We start from the raw sequence: 17,825 nt of genomic DNA, 5'->3' as shown, positions 1-17,825 counted from the left end.
CCTTTGGGCTCCAGCCCCGGCACCTGGCTTTGGGGGGGTGGGGGGTGGGGAGGTGTGAGTGGCTCCCCCCAGGGCTCCAGGGTGGGACTGGAACTTGCCACTGCTCCGCCCCAGGACTTCCGTAGGGTGCCCTGCGGGCCCGAAGCGAAACCGAGCTCACCTTTGGAGACCCGTCTCCGCTTGGCTTTCAGCAGAGAGTCCTCCGGGAGCACAGTGGTCTCAGTGTGGTTCCTAACGCCAGAGACCTTGCGCTTTCTGTTCAGCCGGAGGGTGGGGCTGCGTGACGTGTCCGGGGCCACCTGGTTGGCGGGGGACTCTCTGGGGGGCTCCGTGTCCATGTCCTCAGGAAGATCACTGTCTTCTGGGGCTTTGAAGGGGTCAGGTTTGCTTCCATCATAACACTCCCCTAGGGGAGGGGAGACAACCCGGAAAGGAGGGAACAAAGGTCACCAGGAGCAGGCAGGACCCCCATGCCCAAGGCAATCTGCTACCAACAGACCACCCCCCCCCTTTGGAGACCAGGGGCCTCACACGCTGGAAGCACAAAACCCTCAGAAAGACGTCCCAAAGGAAGGACAGCTGAACACAACCAGCAAAGAAAGCAGAAAATGAGGCGCGTAGCCCACTCACAATCCATCCTTCAAGGGTCAAGGTGAGGCATCTACACCAGCCCTCTGTAGGCATGTGAGATAACTCCCTGACTGCTTAACTCTCCAAGGTGGCTTACTCTTAAAGGGGGGTGAGTGACCTCACAGTAAGATCCAACCCATCAGGGCGGAGCTACAAATTACTATGGAAACAGCTGCTAGTAAACAAAAAAGGCTGATGTCATCAAGAGACCAAAGAGCCCCCAACTGCCATCTACACAGACATAGCACCAATGTTCACTTGGGTCAGCAGGGGCGAGGGGGAAGAAAAAGGGTGGGGAAAGAATGGTGGGAGGCTGGGCAGCTGGGGAGACCAAGGGAAGAGGAGCCTGGCCAAGGGAAAGGAAAGGCTTCCCGGTGCACACACAAGGGTCAAGGGCAATTTCAAAGAACTCAACCAGATTGCTACAAGTCCGTCTGTCCTCTTTCCACACCCGTGGGGGGAAAAGCATTTCACTGCCATCGAGGGGCTGCTCCTATTTCCTGTCTAGGAAGAAGGCCCTCAGTGACAGTCACCCACCTGGCACATCTCCAGGCCTTCCTTCCCAGGCAACAAGCTTCTAAGGACATTTCAAAGACAAGACTCCAACCCCCTTCATGGGGGGTGGGGTGGGGGCGGCGGGCAGGGCTGAACGGCTCACACCCCAGCTCCGCCTGTGTTGCTCCTGCCCCCTGTGCTCAATCTAGCATCCACTTGGGGCTTTTCCTCCAGTCACCCCAGCCTAACATCACTCCTCACTTTTGCTCTAGCCAAAGAAACAGTTCAACTGTTTTGCTAGTCACATTGTTTCTAACACACGAATAATTCCATAACGATCACTGTGCTGTTAAAGAGTTCCCCGAAGATGACCCTGTGTCCATCACCGGCCGGGGGTGGGGGTGGGTGTATGAGTTTGGTATTTCGTTAACACCTGAGCTAAGCTCCCACAGCCCGTTTTTCTAGATGAAATCATGGACACACCCCTCACATGCTGCTCGCATTCCTCCTCCTCTCCCTAGACCACTTCAAGTATCACTCCCACTTCTGCCCAGCCGGCTGGTCCCCTGATCAGCCTCTCTTGGGGGCATTCCCAGCATTTAATGGCAGTCAGTTGTGGGGATGAACCTCACCCTGGCCTGGGCTAGCCTGACCTGTGTTCTCAATGGTGGAACACACTTAGCTTTTCTCCACGGGTATCCCAAGGTGGGACAGGTCCCCATCTACTCTTGCCGGACTGGTGGAATCACCCCAACCGCGAGGGTCTCCTGCCATGGCAGCAGGAGGAACCCCAAACTCCTGGCCTGTGCTTACGGGTGATGCAGCCCAGGCTGCCGCAGGCCCGGCGAAGAGGGCGCGCTGCAACTCTCACTCCGGCTGCTCTGTGACCCTCTTAAACACTCGGGCAGGAATGGCGCCGCTTTACAACTCGGCCCCCTTCACTTGTAAAGTGGGAATGTTACTGCTAGCCTCCCTCCAGGGTGGGCTTCATCATCACGGGCCGGGCTCAGCACAGAGAAAGGCTGGAAAAATCCCTTTAACCAAAAGATGCCAAGACTTTCAGACCAGCCCGAATCTCAGGCCTGAAATGTAGGAAATTTTAAGAGGTGAGCCCTGCTGGTCACACCACCGGACTTCTCTGGTCCAATCAGCCTTCCCTAAAAGCTCCGTGGGCGGGGATCCACAGAGGAATGAAAGGGCTACCTTAAGAAACCCCATGTCCAATTTGAAAGTTTCTTCTTCCAAACTAGGTCCATCCACCCTTCCCCCAAGCCCGGAGCCTTTTAGGGCAAAGATCTCAATTCCCCTCAGCTAAGGCCCCCCAAGACCTTACGCTCGTGTGACCTTACCCAGGCCAGTAATAACCCTGAAGGACACCCACCCCGACTGCCCAAGAGACCCATGGCCACCAGCTATGGGGTAGAGGCTCCGGGTCACCTGGAGCTTCTCCAAGACTGTTCTAACCACGACCCACAGGAGGATTACCCTCGAGGGCAAAGGAGACGGGGAGATAAATAGACACACGGGGATCCTAACCATCAGGCTTGCCATCATTGCTACTTTTGGCCCTTCTAAAAGTGGGAAGCCATGTGCCCTTGGTCACCCAGTCTAAGCAAGATGTGAACGTGGTCCCTGCAGCATGGTCCTATGACTCACAGCACATATATCCCAAATTCATTATGGTTGTACCATAGCATCACCTCACAGAAGCATCACCACAGCAACATTTATAAGTCACTGTGGCAGCAAAGCACCCTCACCACGGTTGAGCCATGCCCAGTGAGGCCTAAACAAGGTGAGAGGGTTCTGAGTTGCTGGAAGGCTCCCCAGGATTAAAATCCCCTTCTCTGTAGCTTAACTATAATAGCACCTCCAGTCAGGGCTAACCTTGTTAAAAGTTACACCTGCTACAGAAGGAGTGCAGGGGATCTCTGTTCCAAAGTAGTTGACAAACGTGCAGGTGCTCAGCTGGAAGAGAAGTTCCCTGAGCAAAGAAGTTTCATGAAGCCCCTCGACGGAGGCTTCCTCCAGCTCCTGGCCAGGCACTGCCACTGAGCAGGTCCTAGGCCTGTCCCAGCCAAGTGGTTGGCAAGGGAGATGGTTACTCCAAGTTTGAGAAGGAAGGGACCAATGCCTCCTGGCCCCGCCCCGTCTTCAAATGCCACTGAGGGTTCCTAGTGATGAACTTCCAAGTCTGAGGAACCTCCAAACTCATTTGGTGAACTTCCAAAATAAAAATGTCACTCAGCCACCCATGTGATCATAAAGAATAAATGAGTATCTCGGCCACTGTGTTTTCAAGTTAATTCCTTTTTTAAACAAGCCCCTAGCAACAAGATGCACCCGCACCAAGACAACCAGGGCCACGCAAACAGCACCCACCACCTTGGAAGCTCCTGGTCCCTCCATGGGTAGGGGCTGCCTCAGAAGGGGGAAGGCATCTTGAAGGCGTCCTGGACCCTCTTTGTGACCCCTGCCCACCCCAAATCCCCGCCCCAGCTCCCATGTGCTCACAGCTCGGCTCTCGGCCACACCGACACCCATGAGAAGGACCTGAGCCCATATCAGCTCAAGACATGATGGCCCAAGAACAAGGGCCCATTCATTTCCAGCTGAATGGAATGAACACCTGCTGTGCCTTGGATGTGGAGGCCACAATAAGAACAGTGGCCCCTTCAGGTGACCTTTCCTGACCAGCTATTTACAAACCCCACGTCTCTACAAGACAGAGGGTGGATGGGGAACCCACCTCCGTTGCCCCAACCTTTCAAACGGAGCCCCCAACCCTTCTCCTGCCCTCCCATGGTGGCGATTCATGGCTCACTGGGCCATGTCCCGGGTGCTCCAGGAAGAGACCCGTCGGTCGGTCTGAGATTGGAGGTAGGCGGTGGGGGGAGGGGGCTTTCGGAATCATCTGGGGCTCAGGCCCTGCTCCCCATCAGCCACACCGAGTTCTCATCTCCACGCTCAGCAGGAAAGACTGGGAAGGACGCACACAAACGTCTCTGGGAAGAAGGGCGGGTGAGGCCACTGAGACGTGAAGGGCAGCGGCCACCCTGGGTTTGGCCACGTTGCTGGAGAAAAGGGCGAGAAGACTCGAGGCCGGTTAACTGCCCGCTCCCTTCCTCCAGCCTCCCTCACCGTCCACCCAGAACAGGCAGATCCCCTCCTCAGAAAAGCGCATCCCCGTGAACTTGGCCTTGCCCACTTTTATCACATCTCTCTGAGAAACTTCCCCAGGGGCTGAGTTATGAGGCCACTCAGGAGGGTAAGGGCTGCGTGTCAGCTGTGAGCACAGGCAAGGAGGGAGGCCTTCTTGCTGCTTCACTCCAGGGTGGCCTGGACCCTCCGTTCTTCATTCCAGTCCCGAGGGGGAGGAGCTCGGAATCGTCTCCTCCAGGCACATCAAGAGCCCCATCCCTCAGCCAAGGCCGCCACTGACTAGCCACAGAAATCCCCGTCTACGGGAGCCATGTGGGACAAACCGGTCCCGGTGTGGCTTACCCAGAACCCTGGCCACAGGCCTTTGTCTGACCCCAAAGAGGAGCTGGGGGAGGGCAGTGCTCCAAGCAGCAGAGAGAAGCACACGCTGTTGCTGACCACAATTTTCCCGAACTGCATCAGGCACCCACGACCTAAGCGTGCGGGTGAACGCCGACCCTACGCCTGGGTCCAAGGGCCTGGACCTCCCAAACGTGCCCACCACCCCCGACTGTCCCGTCTCAGGAGGATGTCACGCCCACCCTGTCCTCGACATTCACCTAGGTGCCCTCACTCACCATCACCGGTGAGGTTTCTGGGGTCCGGAGCAGGCTGCAGGCCACAAGCATGCACACTGAAGAAAGCGGGAGAAAGACCTCCACTGGCTGCCAACACATCTCATTAGCCCAGGAAGTCTCGAGGGCAAAGCCCGAAGTCAACCCCAGTGGGGGAGCAGCTGATGGGACCGCAGAGTGTGACTCGAGGCAAACACTAGCTTTCTCTCCATTTTGCCTCCAAAACATAATACACCCCGTCGGGTAGGAAGAACGCCCTCGTCTATCCCACGCCCTTGGAGAGTGCCGTCAACTCCTAATGACTGCAAACAAGCCTGCCACAGAAAATAATTATGCTCATCTTTCTGGTGCCTTCATCAGCCCTTATCTCATTTGAACGAAACCTCTGCCTTTGGAGGGAGAATCCGAGTACTCTCCACTCCCTCCCATAGGAGACTGTCACTCTGGAGGGTCTGGCTCTGGCTGCAAGTGTCATTCCACTGCTACCAAAAACCCGTATCCGTACCTGCTACAAAACAGAACGCATACCTGCGACGCTGGAGGTCTTGCACTGCCATTCCTCTGCTCTGCTGTATCAGACTATTACTAACTACAGGACGAGCATTTCTCCGGAAAAAGGAGATGCGTGCCAGGAAACAACATTTCATAGGTGCTTCACTCCTGGATGCCGCAACGCTCAGAAGGACACCCAGCCTTGCAATCCACAGCTGGGAAGGGTGGCCAGAGCAGCCGGTTCTCCGAACAGCCAGCACCCCGACGCTGGGCCGTCGGAAGCGTATTGTTTCCTCTCACCTCCCTCGGCACTGGGAGCGGAACCGCCCCGTTCCCACCGACGTGGTACCACACGCGAGCCGCCTGGGTTCACTTACATCTCTCACTGTCGTTCTGGTCGGCAATGGCCTCCTCCAGGGCGACCGACTTTGGCTTTTTGTCCTGACTTCCTTTCAGCCTTTCCCAGTCAGCGGGGCTGAATTTGCGCACCTCGGAGTCTTTGGTCATGGGGTGGCCACCTTCTCGCTCTTTCATCTCCAACTCTGAGAAGCGAATCACTGCACGCTAGAAAGAGAACGGAGATGGAAAAAAGACACACCTTACCACCAAAGCTATTTCACTGCCCTTACCTTAAAGGAAAGTATCTTCAAAGAAAAGTCTGCCCCAAACCAACCACAATTTATGATACAACTGAGATATTTTAAAATTGAACGATAAAAATGTAAGAGTGTCTATGTGTAACTAGTCACACACTCTTTATTCGTAAAGCCATATGTATGTAGAGATATATGTGGTGTGTATGTATAGCCATACATACACTGTGGCATAGAGACAGACATTCTCTTTCGAAGGTAAATAAAACAAAACAAAAACACAACAGAAAAGAAAACAAATGCACAATGAATAAAGACGACCATGGCCCACAAACTTCCCTTTGTATATTTGGAAATGAAATTTAACTCAAAAGGTTTATGTAAGATTCTAGTAATAAAAATTTGAAGAACTGACCTCATAGTAAGCAGCAGGTAGACATAAAATACTGTCCTCTTGTAATCCTTCCATCTATGTAATTAAAATGGGCACTCAATAGATCATTTAGATAACTTCATCCATTTTTATAAGCATAAACCAATTTTTTTCTTAACATTGCAAAACAATTTGGCTTTATTTGTCTTTAAATTAAAAGTAAAACATCTTAAGGAAATTCCTATACAACATCTATCATTCACTAGCAAGTTAAATACATACTGTATCCCTTTAAGCAAGGTTTGTTTTTTTTGGGTTTTTTTGTTTGTTTGTTTTTTTGGTGGAAAAAAAAAATTGCACGAATCTCACAGACATGCGGCCGCTACACACCTCCACCAAGTATCACGTAAGGCATTCTAAGCAGCGCTTTTAGGTATATTTGTTAACGTACAGTAACGGCAGAGAAATCAAAGCGATTGATAGGTAAATGTCATGCAGTCTTTTAGACATCCTTCGCAATAATTAAAACTTCCGTTATCAGCATTCGAGTGGAGTTTGCTTAAACTCTACAGAATAACTTAAAGTATCCACTTATGTCCCCTTACTGGACACATTTCAAACATTTAAATTATCCTAAGCTTCATTAACCAAATCAGCCCGGTGTCCTGCCCTATCATACCCCCGGCCCCCTCCTCTTCACACATTAAAAAAACCTGACAACTGGTCAGGCTCCTGAAATTCGGGTGGGGGCGGGGCTCACCTGCAATGCCCGCTGCTCCCGGCTGAGCTGCCTGGAGTCTGCGTACAGTCCAGTAGCGACACACTTGAACCGGTCGCCCACATAACCAGCGGAGTTTGCGATTCTCTTTGCCAGCTTAGATGGCTTCGGTTTCAGAACTTTGCCATCGGTTGATCCTGCCTCGTCAGCTCCGTCTTTGGTGTAGGTGGGGGTGACGTCCACACTCGGTGGGGCACTGCCCACGCAAAATGATTTGGGATCCTCTTGGGTTTTCCCGAAAGTGACCGCAGAGCTGTCGCTCCCCAGGGTCGGCTCCAGGAATGGAGTCGAGACCGGCGTCGCCAGGTTCTCCTTGTTGGTTACCGCTGGAACATTCTCCTTGCTTAAGCCGGAGACTGGCTGGCCCGGAGCCTGTTTGAAAGTATAGGCTTCGTGGAAGTCACTGATGCACCCCAACTCCTCTCTCAGGGCAATGAAATCCCGGTGTGGCCACATTTTACTTTTTTATTTTTAATATATGTTCACGTTTCCATAAAGGATCCAAGGTGGCCCATAACGTAAGGACACACAATATTAGCTTTAAAAAAACATGAAAAAAAAAAAAAGGGAAATCATGATCCTGGAAATGGGTTGCATCCTTTTAAGGGGTGAGAATAACAGAATGAGTGAGCCAAAGATTTGGGAAAGGATCTCACATTTCCAAATGTCCAAATCTTAACATTGCACCAAGTGGGAATGTGGCCGTGGCAATATTAACCTGAGAGAGCTCTAGAATCGTTGTCTTTACTCATCACTTGGTTGCAAGGTTATACATGACAGGGTAAGTGAAGGAGGGCAAGTAGACAGGTAAGAGTCACGTCCTGATTCTCAACAGAAGGGGCATCACCTCGGGAAGGGACTCCAGAATCCTACAGGAATCCTCTTGATACACTGAATCCTCTAGGTGGCCAAAGGATCTCATGGGACCCTAGCAGCCAGATGGAACTTAGAAAAGTAGCGAAAAGCTACTCAACTGGATGCAGGTCATATGACTAGGAGTAGGTCCATGAACAGTTCCAGTGCAGATGCTGTGGAGGAGCAGTTCCCCTTGTGCTCCAGGCTCCTCCTCAGAATGTGCAGAGGGAGGTGCAGTACCTGCTGTGTCTCACAGTGACCCTCCAGCCTCTAAACTCATCTCTCCTGGGAAGCTGAATTCAAAAAGTCTATTTAAAAAAAAGAGAGGGCTTCCCTGGTGGCGCAGTGGTGGAGAGTCCGCCTGCCGATGCAGGGGGCGCGGGTGCGTGCCCCGGTCCGGGAAGATCCCACATGCCGCGGAGCGGCTGGGCCCGTGAGCCACGGCCGCCGAGCCTGCGCGTCCGGAGCCTGTGCTCCGCAACGGGAGAGGCCACAACAGTGAGAGGCCCGCGTACCGCAAAAAATAAATAAATAAATAAATAAATTTTAAAAAAGATACAAGTCTCTAGTAGAGAAATTTTATCAGAGCCTAGTATTAAGAGCTGTAGAGCCACAAGTTTCCCATGATACAGCCTTAGCAGAGGCTGTTAAGGCAGTGACAGAAAATTTGTACCGAGGGAAATAGCAGAAGAGTTTGCCTACAATTCACGAAAATGATCCCTGCACTTGGCCTGAAGGAAATCAGCAAACTTTATAACAGCTTGTGTATTTGTATGTGGGATTGAGAATGAATTTAATTTTTTAATTTCTCTGAATTATCACATAAGATGCAGAAGATGCTCTCTCTGCCTAGAAGCCACCCCACTGGGATAACTATGCCTACGGAGTTCCTTTGCCTAGGACTCCTACTTGCTAACAGACTGGCAGCCTGGCCCCAGGGCCTGGTCGCTGCTCCCAGTGCAATGGTGGATGTGGTGTCAACGCTTGCAAAACCAAAGCCCCTTACATCCTCTCCGTGCCTCGGTCCCGCCCCCCACCCCACTCACCATGGATGTTCAGGAAGGGGAAGGCGTCCTGGATGGGAACGTGGTGCTGGGACTGGTCCAGCTCATCTTCCTCATCTTCTTCATCCACATGATTATCTTTCTCAGCCCAAGGAGCAGATCCAGTGGATCCTACGCGAGAAACACACACACACACACAAAGGTCAAAAGTGAGGCGCTCACGTTGCACTGTCATCCCTGCAGCTGACCCACTGTTCAAGCTAGGCACTGCCAGCACAGAGGTGCCTTGGGTTCAGTGTGCACCCTCAATGCCAAAGAGTGGGAACCAAGGGTGTTCACCCCACTCCCAGCTCCTCCTACGGAGCCCCAGTGCAAGCTCTCATCCCCTCCCCTATCCAGGAGCTGCAGACCCTACTCCCTTCTCCTAGAAATCTTTTAATTCCTACTCTAAACCCCTTTCTACACATTCGCATCCCTTCTAAGGACCCAAGGAGCACAGCTTCTCTCCTTTGTAAGCTTACTGTGAAGACAGACCCTTCCCTCATGGCAGAGCCTCACTAGATTCACTGGAGGTCAAGTCTAAATTATCTGGCGCTTAGTCCGAACTTGCTAAACATTGAGTAAATATAGGGATCAGGTGGTATTCTCCTAGGAAAAATACCACACAAATTAAATGATCACTTACCCATCATTTATAAAGAGAACTTAATAGCCTTCATAATGTCACGTCAATTGATTCTTAGAACAGCCTTTGAAATACGCAGGAAAGATGAGAACCCAGATTTTATAGTGGAAGAAGCTGAGGCTCAAAAGGTTGAATGACTTGATTCAATGTCCCACAAGTAGTGAAATGGAAAGACCGAGGTTTACAACTCAGACCTTCTAAGTTTTAATCCCTCCTTCTTCTAAACTACCTGGCCTCTCTTCTCAGTGTTGAGTCCCAAGAGAAGTTATTTTTTATAGAACTCAATACCCCCTCTTCTTTCTAATGCTTTACTGTTCCACTGGGTGGGCAGGAAGACTGTGCTGAGTTTATATCTTTTGTTCTCTGGGTTCTTTCTAGGGACAGGATTTCTTGCCTTATTTACCAGTCTTCAACTTTGTAAGCGAGGTGACTTTCAAGTCGACTATCGCTTTCAGGGTCCAGCCCGGAACCTGGCACGCTGTCCACCTTCTCCCCAGCAGCTGGGGCCTCACCTGGGTTAATGACAGAGCCCTGGGGCTGGGGGATGTCACACACTTGATATATCTTCACTGGGTTCACGGGCACCTCCTTGGTGCCGTCGTACATCAGGTTGAATTCCCTGCTCTTGTTGAGCGCACAGCGGAGGTGGGCCTTCCATTTAGCGGGGTCGGGGTCGTCCACCCCTTCCTGGTACTTCCCGTCTCCACAGCCCAGGCCTGAGGGACAGGAAACTGCAGTGAGTGCCTGCTTGTTGCCCAGAAACACTGGAAAGTGTGCCCGCCCTCCCTCATACAGACACAGATACACACAGCCCTGCCTGACCGCCCCATCACCCCAACTCCAATTTACAGAGACTGCAGCAGAAAACACCACGCTGGGGACCAGGCAAGGCAGGGACTGGGAGAAATTAAGCCAAATGCAAATACAGTATTTTAAAAAGAGGAGCCTCATCTCAAGTGCTTGTGCCAGCATCATCTGTCAAGACTACAATGGCCTTAATGAAGGGTTGAAAATAAAGAAAAATCTGGTACAAGTATACACCAAAATACTAATGGTAACTTTTGGATAGCAAGATTTCAGGTAATTTTGTTTTGTTTTGTTGGCCTTATTTGTTTTTCACATGAATTGCTTATATAATAAGAAGAGAAAGGGAGGTGGCGTATGGTATGAAGAATTTAGGCTTGCTGTTCCCTCGCCCTTCAGTCTTTAATCTGATGCACAAATAACTGTTGAAACCAAGTACCTTTAGGAGGAGCAGCCCATAGGAGGGCAGGAAGCACGCTCTGGGGGTTCAGCTGGCCTCAGTGCGAGGCTGAGGGCCTCAAGTCCTAATAAACTCACACCACCTGCCTTTCCCTGCTTCCTCAAACTCCCACACTACGAACATTTTGCTGGGAACACCAGTGGCTGGTGGCCTGGGCCAAAACCAGTGTGGCCCCGCCTCTCTGGTTTTCAATTTCCAGGTCTAATAGGCATTTATGTGTCTGTTCACGGGATATCAGCCCTCCTGCACTGTTAACGTATCTCAGATGTCTACACGTTCTTCAGGGCTGTGACGTATGTGCTGGTGCAGAAAAGGGGGATGTCTTTTTTTTTTTTTTTTTGCTGTACGCGGGCCTCTCACTGCTGTGGCCTCTCCCGCTGCGGAGCACAGGCTCCGGACACACAGGCTCCGCGGCCATGGCTCGCGGGCCCAGCCGCTCCGCGGCATGTGGGATCCTCCGGGATCGGGGCACGAACCCGTGTCCCCTGCATCGGCAGGCGGACTCTCAACCACTGCGCCACCAGGGAAGCCCCAAGGGGGATGTCTTTTGCAGGGGACTCCAGATCAAGAAAACGAGATGGACTGGCCAGACTGCTCCCACTTGACGTTAGGAAGATAAGGTGGCCACGTAGTTAGAATTCTGCAGGGGAACATAGTCTATATAGTCTATGGGTTTGCGGATCCACAACTTTTATTTTTTCAGTAATGCCAACCAAGCTCATAAGAGACTGACATATAATCCAGAATGCCAGTCTACTCGTTTTCAATGGGGGATAAAGCTGGTCAGTGACCAGCATGGTTAAGTCCAATAACCTGGACATAACCATGTATGATCTCAACCAGCAACTCCTGTATCTGGTTTCTAATGACAATTCCAAGAACGTAAGACCCACTCAACATTTAAATCCAAATTTTCAGATGACTCCAAAGCTAAATGGAAATGATTTGATATTGAACTCTAAATTTGCATTATCTAGACTATCTCTTACCCAGTTGGGTAACCCAGAATTGACACTAAAAGGCTCCTGCTTTCCCAAAAATCACAGGGCATAAAAATGAAAAGCACTGGAAAGGCAAGACCCCCAGTCAATTTGCAAAGCTGCTCTTGTGTCTTTTTCTTTTTGACCTTGAAGCCAGGAGAAATTCTAAAAATACAAATGTATTCATTTTTAAAACTTGACTTTACTGAATATTGTTCAGATCCTCAAGCCTACAAAAATAATTTTATTTTTTTAAAAATGCTCCCTGCCTCAAAGGAGTTTACAATCCCTTAAAGGAGACAGATGAGTCAATAGATTAGCAATATAGATACTATGTGAACACCAGTAAAACTGCCTAATCCATAAAGAGTCGGGGGGGAGGTAGGGTTGGCCAAGTTTATCAGAATTTATGATTCTAGGGCTGAATCTTGAACATGGGTAGAAGTTAACCAGGTGAGAAGCGTGGGTCACGATACTCTAAGCAGAAGAAGCTTTATGGGCAAAGGCAGAGGCTGAAACGCACTGTGCTTAGGGGACCTACAAGCAGTTCAGCTTGTGTGGAGGCAGCATGAGATGAAAGTCTGGGCTTGTAAGCAGGAACCATGCCAAGGAGTTTGGACCTGATTCTTAGAACACTGAGAACCACTGAGAGATTTAAGCAGGTTGTGATGGGATCAGATTTAAGTTTTAGAAAGAACCCTCTAGCTGCAGGACTGAAGAGGGTTTGAAGGGAGGCAAGGCATGAAGATACTACATAGTCTCTACATGACCCATAGGATAGTGTCACTAGGGTCTGGACTAAGGAGGTGGCAGTGGGGATAGAGGACACAGGTGATGAGCCATTAGAGACGTTGACTTGACAGAGCTTGAGGATGAACTGAGTCCTTGAAGAAGGTGAGAGAGAAATCAAGGAGGATTCCTGGTTTAGGGTTTGGGAGACTGGGTGGGTGGTGATGCTGGCCACTGAGATAGGAGCAGGTGTAGAAAGATGATTTCCCTTTGGAAATGTCGGATTTCAAGTGCCTGTGGAAGGCCTAGGGGAGAATGCCCAGCATGCCCAGGGCAGTTGTTTATCCCCACTCACCTCTCACATCACCTGAGGGACTCTCCCTGCCTGCCTCCAGCCTGGAAGAAGGTCCACCAGATTACTGACATCTCTGCCCTGTGGGCAAGGACCAATTTCTTTTCATTTCTGTATCCCTGCTCAGGCTTTAGCACACAGTAGGTCAATGTGTATTTGTTGAATTGCCTCAAATCTACAGAAATACACTTCTTGGGGAATGAATAAGTTGCTATTACAGATGGAAGACCAGAAAAACAGCTATGAGCAGAAGGCCAAGGAGACACTGCAGAAAGGGCCGGAGGAGAAAATGCGTGCAGAGCAGCAACTGCAGAGCACACAGGTGTGGGGAGGCTCCATAACCCTTGGGGCCGGGAACCCTGGGGCCGTCTGGGTGGCAAGGGAGCCAGCCGCACGACTCCCTGGAACCCCCAGGGCACCACCCCCTCCTCTGATCTCCCTCAGCGGCCCCTGGCTCTGGCCGAGCACAAGTGTGAAGAGTGGAAGAGCCAGTACGAGAGCCACCCCCAGCAGGCAACTGTCCCCTACCCTGCCAGCCCAGTAATCACGAATGCCGTCTTCCTTCTCTTTTTCACAATGTGGTACATATGGATTTTTTAAAAATGAGATTTAACCAGCTTTTAAACCTTTCTTCTTTCTAACAATATTAATACTCTCTGACTCTCCAAATGCGCCTTTTAAAGTTGATTTAATTTATGGAAAAATCACCCTTCATACTTTCCCTTTCTTTTTTAAACCTCCCCATGGTGGTGTAATGTAGTAGAAGGAGATTTGGCCTGGGAGTTTGGACACCAGGGTTCTAGCTGCAGTAACCCACAGTTACACACGTTATATTATTAAAGAAAAAAGTAACTTACAGAAATGTATGAGGCCATTATGCACATACACACAAATATATATTCACTCATACATCCATAAAAAAGTAGTCTGGAAGGTTCTATAAAATGTTAAAGGTGTTCATCCCAGGGTGGAGGAGATATACGTTAACTATATTACCCTCTTAAATTTTTACAGTAAATATATATTACTTTTATAATTTAAAAAACCAAACTTTTCATTTTAAAAAACTAAAACATGAAAGAAAACTGGAAAACCAACAAAATTTAAAAAATCCCTAAGTCTGAGGCAACGATTTTGTTATCCGAGTACAAGTGATCAATGAAAACACTAAGAATGGTGTGTGACACCTTAAAGTATAGAAAAAAATACAGTAAGGCAAATAGGCATTAAGATAATAGAATATAAAAAGCTACCCAGGTATATTCAGACAATGGACTACTATTCCAGTAGCAAAAAGAAATGAATGACTAATATAAACTACACGGATGAGTCACAACAACATGAGGAGCCAAAGAAGCCACGTGCAAAAGGGTACTTATTGTATGCTTCCATTCATATGAATTTCTAGAATAGGAAACACTAATACATAGTGAAAGCAAGCATGTCAGTGGTTGCCTGATGCCAGGCCTGGGAAACTGACTGTAAAAGGACAAGAAGGAACTTTTTGCAGGTATTGGAAGTGTTCTGTATCTTGACTTTGGCAATGACAATATAGATATACACATTTGTCAAAACTTATCAAATTACATGCTTAAAATGGGTACACCTTGTTGAATGTAATTCATACTTCAATAAAGTTGATTTTAAAGTTACATTAAAAAGTCACCTACGGGGACTTCCCTGGTGGCACAGTGGTTAAGAATTCGCCTGCGAATGCAGGGGACGTGGTTTCAAGCCCTAGTCTGGGAAGATCCCACATGCCGCCGAGCAACCAAGCCCGTGCGCCACAACTACAGAGCCTGTGCTCTAGAGCCCGTGAGCCACAACTACGGAAGCCCACGTGCCTAGAGCCCATGCTCCACAACAAGAGAAGCCACCACAGTGAGAAGCCGGCTCACTGCAACAAAGACACAATGCAGCCGAAAATAAATAAATTAATAATAATTTTAAAAACAACAGTCCCCTAGATGTCTGAGTGAGACGGAGTTCCTTTAAGCTTTCAGTCCCAGCTCTTCTCTGAAGCCTCCCCTCATGCACCCTGGCAGCATGGGACCACGCTGCATCTCTTTATCACCTTGTATTTATCGGTTCCATTCAGATTTGATGCTTGAAAAGTTTTGTATATTTTATGTCTATCTTCCATTAAACTTGGTTCCTCTAAGGCAGGAACAATCATCTCTTTCATAAATTGAGACCATTACAAAAACAGAATTATGTTCCCTTTCCTCTCAATCAGGGGAATTTGAAGTAGGATTGATGAAATCCTGGAAATCATAAGCAAAAATGTCATTTCTGCATTTTTATGGCCAGAGGGTCCTGTGTTTTCATCAGATTCTTGAAGATACCACAGGGCCCAACCATGTTAAGACTCTCTGCTTTGAATCCATGTGCTTTCACCCAGCTCTATGGTACAACGCACCCTGCCCCTGGGGCAATCTGTCTGTGGTCCCTGCAAAGATGATAAACCCACATCCAAGACACTTACTCTTCTGCATGTCAGTAGACTCTACCGCCATCTCTTCCTCCACAACGATGTCCCTATCGCCATCTTCAAGATTCATTTCTGTCTCATCTAGAACACTCTCTTCTTCCTCTTCCTCCTCCTCATCTTCCTTGGAAACATCCTTTAATATGGCAAGTAGTCTGTTGTAACCAGAAACTTGTTCTGGTTCACTCTATGCTTCACTTTCAGAACTTGAAGTATCTATAAACTCTCTGACTAAAAGGAAAATGGGGATTTTAAAAACAAAAATTATATTGTTCTTGTTGCTACCCCACGACTATCATCAGGCCCACAGTGGAACCAAGTTCAGACTTTTCTAAATAAAAACTAGCTTTTCTGCAAATATGCAACCCTATCTATTCAACCAAACCTAGCACCAAATTTGTTTAAAACAGCTAATCTAGCTATGATTCTAGAAGCGCTTCCTCTTCTTTGAACTGCTAATGTTCCACATGGGAAGACAGCAAACTAAACACATGGAGCTTTAGGTTATAAGGCGATCTAACCTATGTGTCAGACATTTGGCACCTTTAAAGGAGCAACAGGAAAACTTACAACAAAAAAGTGTACTTTATTTCTGAGTCTGTGGTAATGAAATAAGACCTTTGATGATTTTTCACTCTATTTTATGTTAAGCAAACATGACATTCCCTCTTACGAGTCACCAAGAGCCCTCTGGTAAACCTCCTTAACAGGTTCTAACAGGCTAATCTCTCAGGACAGTTTCATACTCTATATTATATTAGTTATCACAGTGGCATTTTAACAGACATCTGCACTTAAAACTAAGCAATATTACTAAAATATAGCTTACATTTAAAATCAAAAAGAGTGGAAACGTAGCCAAACTTTATTACCATATATAATCTTAAAAGTCACAGTCCAGAATCTACTATCATAAAGAAGGTAGAAAGCATTACCAGTTGACAAGTCTGTGCTTTTGCTTCCTTTCTGGAAACCCTGAGAAGAAACAGGCAATGTTAAACTTTAACTACTAGTATGTAGCAATCAGGAAAAGCCTAATGATACAACTTTAAATGAACATGGCAGACTATACCGTTATAAATACATTACATCTATTGTCAAGTAAAAACTCCATATGCATTTGGACAGGTTTTGGAAGGATATGCCAAATAGATAATAAGAGACGAATGAAAAAGTCTAACAAGACCACATGACAAATACTACAGTCACACAGTAACAGGCTCGCATCCCAAAGATGGGAAATTTTGGCAAATAAAAGCCCTCGGGGTTCACCTTTTCTAGCAAATTTCTTAAGTAGACTATCCCTCTAACTGTTGAGAAAGCAGCCCAAAGGGGTGGGATGAGCACTAAGATCATAACTGAGAGTCTGGACACTTCTAGAGGAACCCACAACTACCCAAACATTAGTTTCCTCATGGTCATTGAATAGATAGGTGATGTCGAGGGTCCCAAGCAATTCTTTTTTTATTTTTTTTAACTTATTTAATTTATTTATTTTTGCCTACTATGGGTCTTCGTTGCTGCGCCCGGGTTTTCTCTAGTTGCGGCGAGAGGTGGCTTCTCTTGTTGCGGAGCAGGGGCTCTAGGCTCGCGGGCATCAGTAGTTGCACCACCCTGGCTCAGTAGTTGTGGCTCGCGGGCTCTAGAGTGCAGGCTCAATAGTTGTGGCGCACGGGCTTACTTGCACCGCGGCATGTGGGATCTTCCCGGACCAGGGCTCGAACCCCTGTCCCCTCCGTTGGAAGGAGGATTCTTAACCACTGCGCCACCAGGGAAGCCCCCAAGCAATTATTTAAAAACATAGAAAACGAAAACAAGCTTATAAAATCTCTGCCCAGTCGCCACACAGGAGGCGTGCCGTCTAGCATAAAACTACAGGCTCAACAAAGGGTAGGAAGACCGGTGAAGAACCCCATCTCAGGCGGGAAGCCGCCAGGATCCCCGGGCGAGCTAGGCCGGCGCCGGGGCAGCGTGGGACGCGGCGGGGGCTGCCCTGTCACTACCCCCGGGGCACCGGCGGACCAAACGCGGGGACACGCGGGCTCCCACCGGGAAAGGACGCCGGCAGCGCCGGTCCCAGCCTTGCCTCTCCATACCTGTCATAGAAAGGATGCTCCTTGCCGAAATCCCTTAGATGCTTCTTCTGCTTTTTAGTTAGGGAGTTGAGCAGCTGGCTCCGGCTCCGGCTCCGGCTCCGGCTCCGGCTCCGGCTCCGGCTCCGGCTCCCGCGTTTGCCCATGGGGAAGACGTCAAGTCAGCCAACCTCCAAGCATCGCGTTTTTCACCTGGGAAGTAGTCTCCTCAACCCACTCACGCGGGATTGCCAACGGC

At 49.0% G+C, this 17,825-nt stretch overlaps 2 protein-coding genes and 1 pseudogene across 2 annotated transcripts in view; all 3 read right to left on the bottom strand.

Moving 5' to 3' along the window:
- Positions 1-7,593, bottom strand: part of LOC132483031 (BCL-6 corepressor-like) — an 18,493-nt gene extending 10,900 nt beyond the window's left edge. The window contains 4 exon segments of the mRNA XM_060088275.1: positions 161-406; positions 5,771-5,957; positions 6,402-6,455; positions 7,120-7,593. Coding sequence (XP_059944258.1) covers positions 161-406; positions 5,771-5,957; positions 6,402-6,455; positions 7,120-7,593 — 961 coding nt within the window.
- LOC132483040 (centrosomal protein of 78 kDa-like) overlaps positions 1-17,825 on the bottom strand; it is a 360,457-nt pseudogene that overhangs the window by 38,316 nt on the left and 304,316 nt on the right.
- LOC132482990 (interferon regulatory factor 6-like) lies at positions 7,586-17,825 on the bottom strand. The gene is made up of 6 exons (XM_060088258.1): positions 17,591-17,825; positions 16,430-16,469; positions 15,492-15,630; positions 10,194-10,397; positions 9,039-9,167; positions 7,586-7,675 (listed from the first exon to the last, which is right to left on the bottom strand). The coding sequence occupies exons 1-6, from the start codon at positions 17,731-17,733 to the stop codon at positions 7,620-7,622; spliced, it is 711 nt and encodes a 236-aa protein (XP_059944241.1). The 5' UTR covers positions 17,734-17,825; the 3' UTR covers positions 7,586-7,619.

The sequence above is a fragment of the Mesoplodon densirostris genome (genome assembly GCF_025265405.1).
Source record: "Mesoplodon densirostris isolate mMesDen1 chromosome Y unlocalized genomic scaffold, mMesDen1 primary haplotype SUPER_Y_unloc_2, whole genome shotgun sequence".
Lineage (NCBI taxonomy): Eukaryota > Metazoa > Chordata > Mammalia > Artiodactyla > Ziphiidae > Mesoplodon > Mesoplodon densirostris.
This window is presented reverse-complemented; position numbering and strand designations above follow the sequence as displayed.

What these genes read in the sequence shown, in the direction of transcription:
- LOC132482990 (XM_060088258.1), bottom strand. Translation starts at nt 17,733, where the DNA reads ATGGGCAAACGCGGGAGCCGGAGCCGGAGCCGGAGCCGGAGCCGGAGC. An exon ending in AAGCACAGACTTGTCAACTG is followed by an intron (nt 15,631 to 16,429) that starts GTAATGCTTTCT and finishes GCCATATTAAAG; the next exon opens with GATGTTTCCAAGGAAGATGA. An exon ending in GGGCTCTGTCATTAACCCAG is followed by an intron (nt 9,168 to 10,193) that starts GTGAGGCCCCAG and finishes TTTCTCGCGTAG; the next exon opens with GATCCACTGGATCTGCTCCT.